Genomic DNA, 6,498 nt, shown 5'->3' with positions numbered 1-6,498 from the left:
ATGGCGGGGTTTGAAGCATGGGAACAAGAGGATTCAATGATCATGTCTTGGTTATGGAATTCCATGATTCCTGAAATCAGCGATACATGTATGTTTCTTCCTACAGCAAAAGCAATTTGGGATGCCCTTCATCAGACATATTCCAAGGTTAATGATGCAGCTCTTATCTATGACATCAAGACAAAGACAACTGGAGCAAAACAAGGGACAAAAACAGTGACGGAGTATGCCAATTTTCTGCAAAACCAGTGGCAGGAACTGGATTATTATAGGACACTTGATTTGAACTGTAGCAAATGTGCAGCATTTATCAAGAAGTTCATAGAAAGGGATCAAGTTTATGATTTTTTGGCTGGCCTAAACTCTGAATTCGATCTTGAACGAATTCAAATTCTGGGCAGGCCAGAATTTCCCTCTTTAACAGAAGCAATATCTCAGGTACGTGGAGAAGAAAGTCGCAGGGGTATTATGTTAGAGCTACCTTCAATAGAAAATTCAGCCCTTTTAAGTTCCAAACCTCAGCGGTTGGTACTGAACAAGGTTGCTGCGGACAAGACCAATCAAACAAGTGGGCAAAAGAATCGCGAGGAGTTGTGGTGCACATACTGCAAGAAACCATGACACACCATAGATTAATGCTGGAAACTACATGGGAAACCACCCACTCGTGAATGGGGACAGAAAGGTGGCCAGCAAAAACAGGCTCATATGTCGGTTCAAGATCCAACTCAAGTGATTGGAGGGTTTAGTATGGAGGAAATTGAGAAGCTTAAAAGTATGTTAGAGACAGTTGACAAACCAGCAACCAACAATTCTCAATCAAGGAATCCGGGTATGTGTTCATTGACACTTTCAGGTAAGGCTCTAATCTCTTTTGCGTTTAGTGTTTTAGGCAATGAGTTTAGGAATGTCTGGATTCTTGACTCTGGTGCTATGGACCATATGACTAATATTTCAAATAAATTCAAAACCTATAACCCCTGTCCTAGCAATAGAAAGATTGTTGTTGCAGATGGTACTACAACCACTGTGGTAGGTATCGGAGATGTCCAAGTTACTCCAAATTTGATTCTTAAAAATGTTCTTCATGTTCCTCAATTATCTACAAATTTGGTTTCTGTAAAAAACTTGCCAAAGATCTAGCTGGCTCTGTTATATTTGATGAATCCTGTTGTGACTTCCAGGACCGGGGCTCGGGGAAGAGGATTGGACTAGCTAAGGAGCATGATGGACTCTATTACTTGGATACATCAAGTCAACCAGAATTTAGTAAATCTGCCCTGTCCACATTGTCTTCACCCTCCAATAAGAATGTCATCTGGTTACATCATAGACGTCTAGGTCATGTGTCTTTTTCTGCACTAAAAATAATGTTTCCTTCCTTGTTCAAGGGATTTGATGTTCAGTCTTTTCATTGTGATATTTGTGAGTATGCTAAACACACTCGTGTACCGTTTCCTATCAGTAATAAACGATCGTCTTCTCCTTTCTTTTTAATCCATAGTGATATTTGGGGGCTATCAACTATTCCAAACATCTCAGGGTCTAAGTGGTTTGTCACATTTATCGATGACTGCACAAGAGTCTCTTGGATCTATTTACTCAAAAATAAGTCTGATTTGAGTCATATTTTTCCTGTTTTTCATGCAATGATTCAAAATCAATTTGGCACCAAGATAAAACACTTTCGTTTAGATAATACTCGTGATTATTTCAATCAAACTTTGAGTCTGTTTTTCCAAAAAGAAGGAATCATACATGAATCATCCTGTATTACCACTCCACAACAAAATGGAGTGGCAGAACGGAAAAACCGACATCTTCTTGAGTGCACTAGAGCCTTACTGTTTGAAAAAAGTGTGCCAAAAGCATATTGGGGAGAAGTTGTACTCACATCAACTTATGTCATAAATAGAATTCCTTCCAGGGTCTTGGGGTTTCAAAGTCCACTAGAGAACCTATCCAAATTCTACCCCGATATTCGATCTTCCTTTAATCTCACTCCTCGAGTTTTTGGATGTACTTCCTTTGTTCATGTCCATAGTCATAACCGTGGGAAGTTAGATCCTCGTGCTCTTAAGTGTGTCTTCGTGGGGTACTCATCTACTCAAAAGGGTTACAAATGTTATCATCCACCTACTAGAAAACTCTATGTTTCGACAGATGTTACATTTGTTGAAAATAAGCCCTATTTCATCACTCCTTATCTTCAGGGGGAGTTAGATACACTTGAAGATAAGGAGTTAAAATTTCCCTCCTTAGAGTTGTCCACATCTGAGTCATCCAAATCTGAATTCCAAGAGTCAATTCTTCAACCTGGTGTGGTAGAAGAAAAAAAGGAAGATCGTAAAATCTATGACTGGTTCCGGTTTGACCAAGTGTATACAAGGAAAGGAGTCCCATCGTGGTTACAAGGCAAGAATAATCCTCTAAACCAAGCTCCGGGAATGAGGTAACAATGAGTGAATCAAATCTGAATGCTACACCACCGACTGACCATTCTTCCAGCTCTAAATCACCTTGTCCTGGGCCTCTTAGCCTTGACCAGGACCTACATCTACCTATTGCTGTAAGGAAAAAATCCCGAGAATGCACCAAAAGACCCCTATACCCATTGTCACACTTTGTGTCTTTTGAGAAGTTTTCCCCAAGCGATCAAAGCTTCCTTTCCACCTTAAACACAGTCTCCATTCCTAGCTCATTGTCTGAAGCATTATCAAAGAAAGAATGGAGACTTGCTATGGAAGTAGAAATGGATGCATTAGAGAAGAATGAGACCTGGGAATTAGTTGATTTACCAAAGAACAAGAAAGTAGTGGGCTGTAAGTGGGTGTATGCAGTAAAGTTTAAAGCAGATGGGTCCCTAGAACGCTACAAGGCAAGGTTAGTTGCGAAAGGATACACACAGACATATGGAGTAGATTATCGGGAAACGTTTGCTCCGGTATCAAAGATGAATACAGTAAGAATTCTGCTATCCTTGGCTGTTAATTTTGATTGGGAATTATAGCAGTACGATGTGAAGAATGCTTTTCTTCATGGAGAGTTAGAAGAGGAGATTTATATGAGCATTCCACCGGGATTCAGTGGGGTTGACAAGAACAAGGTTTGTCGGTTAAAAAAGGCATTATATGGGCTGAAACAATCCCCACGTGCTTGGTTTGGACGATTTGCCAAGGTACTGATAGCTAATGGTTACAAGCAAAGTCAAGGAGATCATACCCTGTTCATCAAGCATTCAGCCTTCGGGGGAGTTACTGTTTTGATTGTATACGTAGATGACATTATAGTGACAGGAAACGATGAAGTAGAGAAGAAAACTTTGAAGTGGTGCCTAGCCAAGGAATTTGAAATAAAGGATTTAGGAAAATTGAAGTATTTTCTGGGAATTGAAGTGGCTTGATTAAGGTAGGAAATTTTTATTTCTCAACAGAAGTATGATATGGACCTGCTCAAGGAAACAGGCATGACAGCGAGCAAACCAGTTGGAACTCCCATTGAGCAGAATCACAAATTAAGTGAGGCTCATGGAGAAACAGTAGTGGACAGAGAGATGTACCAAAGGTTTGTTGGGAAACTCATTTATCTCGCACATACTAGGCCAGATATAGCTTACTCAGTCAGTGTTATTAGTCAGTTTATGCATGATCCTAGAGCAGTTCATCTACAAGTAGTTTATCGAGTGCTTCATTACTTAAAGGCACATCCAGGGAAGGGAATTTTATTCAAAAAGGGTCCTGAAATTGATCTGGCAGTTTACACAGATGCAGACTTTGCAGGGTCTCCAGTCGACAGGCGATCAACTTCGGGATATTGTACATTTCTTGGAGGAAACTTAATATCCTGGAGACGCAAGAAACAAAGTGTGGTAGCAAGGTCAAGCGCTGAAGCAGAGTTTAGGGCTATGGCAGCAGGGGTATGTGAATTATTGTGGGTTAAAATTATCCTAAAAGACTTGAGGATTCAATGGAGCAAACCGATGAAGCTATACCGTGATAACAAATCTGCTATAAGTATAGCTCACAACCCAGTGCAACATGATCGGATGAAACACATAGAGATAGACAGGCACTTTATTAAAGAGAAGCTAGAAAGTGGACTGATTTGTACTCCGTATGTTCCGACGGGACTTCAACTTGCAGATGTGATGACAAAGGGACTGTGTAGCAACATGTTTCATGAGAGTGTTGTCAAGTTGGGAATGGAAGATCTATATTCACCAGCTTGAGGGGGAGTGTAGGAATCTTGAATGAGTAATCTTAGGAGATAAATTAGTGAAGGAAATCAGGGTGAATGTAGGAATCTTGAATGAGTAATCTTAGGAGATATTTTAGGTAAATTAGTGGAGGAAATCAGGGTGAATAAGCTGTCTCCAAAATTAAGGGTATTAGATGTAGACTTTCCTTATTTAGTGTACCAGAAAATTGTATATATAGATTAGAATGAATTGTAGGAAATATACAGAATTAATAAAATCTCTTTAATTCTTTTCCAACACAGTCAAATAAAGTTCATACCAAGTCAAAGTCAGTAAACAAAAGTAAACAAGTGGTTATCAAAAGTACATTTATGTCCAAGGCACAAACTCTTAAGTTCTACTCCCATCGTCCCACTGCAAAAGGTCACAAGTAGTGCTTCACTAGATTAATTGGAACTAGATGATTTCCGTTCCCTAACACGTTCAACTTCAATCCCAACACCAGGATCTTTTGGGCTACGATCTTCTCCACCTGCCCCTCTTAATTATTGTGCCATCTTAGGCAAACGATTATTAGTTTCCTGTAACTATTCACGTGAACTATCGGTTCATTCGTATTCCCCCACAAATGGAGATCTCAAGTCCTTAGAATTGCCATCAACTCTTAGATACTCGGGTACAAGAATTCAAAACAAGGTAATTCACAACTCGAGCCAATCGGTCCCAAAAGTAAATCACCACATTTGAAATTCCTACTCAACATACATATCTAATTTCCTCCAAGTATCAAGATAAAGGTTTTATACCTATCACATCCATGATCCATAGCTTCACTCTAGAAGAGCACTTAACCCTTTTCTCATTCACATCATAAGAACCATAACACCACTTGGTCCAAACTCACCCCGCGCAGATACCACGTGAAGCGGTTCTAATTTTCATCCCTACAAACGGTCACTTAACTTTCAAACCAATCCCACAGTCCGGTATCCTAAACTTTTAAGTCTAGAATACATTACAAAGATCTGAAGCCTAAGCTCTGATACCAACTGTGACGTTCCCATTTCTCCCAAGGGCGAACCCAAGGGTATTGGCGGGACGCCTGCCCAACTCTCGCCAGGACACGGTACAATCCATAATTCAAAATTAGGAATACTTCAAATAACTTCAATATATATATATTTGAAGTACTCCAAAACACTTCATACTTACAATTAGTCAGCTCTCAAGTTTAATACAATCCAAAAGAATATTTACTACAGCCATCTGCTGTAATACAACATAAAGTTTTTTCCAAAAGAAAACAGTCTAGCACTTGGTCTCGAACCCTGTTAAGAAAAACAAAAACATGGAATGAACTACACAACCCAGTGAGATTTCAAGACACTCTAGCAGTTCTAATAAATCAAGTAATTTGAGCATACCACATGTATGGTTCAAGGTTGCATATTGACACATTAACATGAGACAGTTATTATTGTACGAGTAATTTGAGCAAACCACAGGTATGGCTCAGGGTCGCACGTTGGCACATTAGCATGAAACAGTTATCATTATGTAAAATAAACACACATTGAAGGATACGGTGTTCCAGTGGAGCCATTTCGGTCAACTGCACCTTATAACTTTAGAATCCCCTCGGTTTATCAGGCCATCACCTTATCCCTCCAGTGGTAGTACTCGAGTATACCGAAACGGTGTCCCAGGGTTCCAACCTACCCGACCGAGCCCAGTCCTGGCTCGAGTAAGTCAGTAACCAAGGGCAGGGCCCAGTTCAGCTTAGAACTTACAACATGCACAAGTAATCAAGTAAATCGGTAAACGGTAAAAATTTATCAATTTTATAGGTCGAGTGAGTTGAAATACACACTCGCCGTAAAACTGTGAAAAAATTCATGTGAACACGTAATTTACGGTAATCACATAATCAAGTAGTCAAGTAATCGGGTAAGCAGGTAATCAAGTAAATTGGTAAACAGTAAACGGTAAACGGTAAACGGTAAACGGTAGACGGTAAATAATCTCGGTTAACGGTAAGATTTATTATTTTAGTAGGTCGAGTGAGATAAAGTATACACTCGTTTTAAAACAGTGAAAAAGTTCATAGGAGCAATTATCGGTAACACTTAACAGTTAAACACATAATGACCATGGAGTAAACATGTCGTAAAATTATTCAAGTAACGTACTCCTATATGGAACACTCACCAATTCGAAACAAGTGAGTAAGTGCTCAAACAAGTGTTTAGGCGTCCACTTCGAGTCCCTCTTGAAGGTCCCCTTGAGCGCCTGAGCAAATA

General features: G+C 39.7%; 1 protein-coding gene across 1 annotated transcript; it reads left to right on the top strand.

Annotated features, from left to right (window-relative positions):
* LOC113704616 (uncharacterized) lies at positions 1–621 on the top strand. Its single transcript, XM_027226502.1, has one exon. It carries the CDS (start codon positions 1–3, stop codon positions 619–621), a length of 621 nt encoding a protein of 206 aa, XP_027082303.1.
* The last annotated feature ends 5,877 nt before the right edge of the window (positions 622–6,498 follow it).

Source organism: Coffea arabica, chromosome 8e, assembly GCF_036785885.1.
Source record: "Coffea arabica cultivar ET-39 chromosome 8e, Coffea Arabica ET-39 HiFi, whole genome shotgun sequence".
In the NCBI taxonomy this organism is placed as follows: domain Eukaryota; kingdom Viridiplantae; phylum Streptophyta; class Magnoliopsida; order Gentianales; family Rubiaceae; genus Coffea; species Coffea arabica.
Note: the sequence above shows the minus strand (reverse complement) of the source record. Positions and strands in the feature narration are given on the sequence as shown.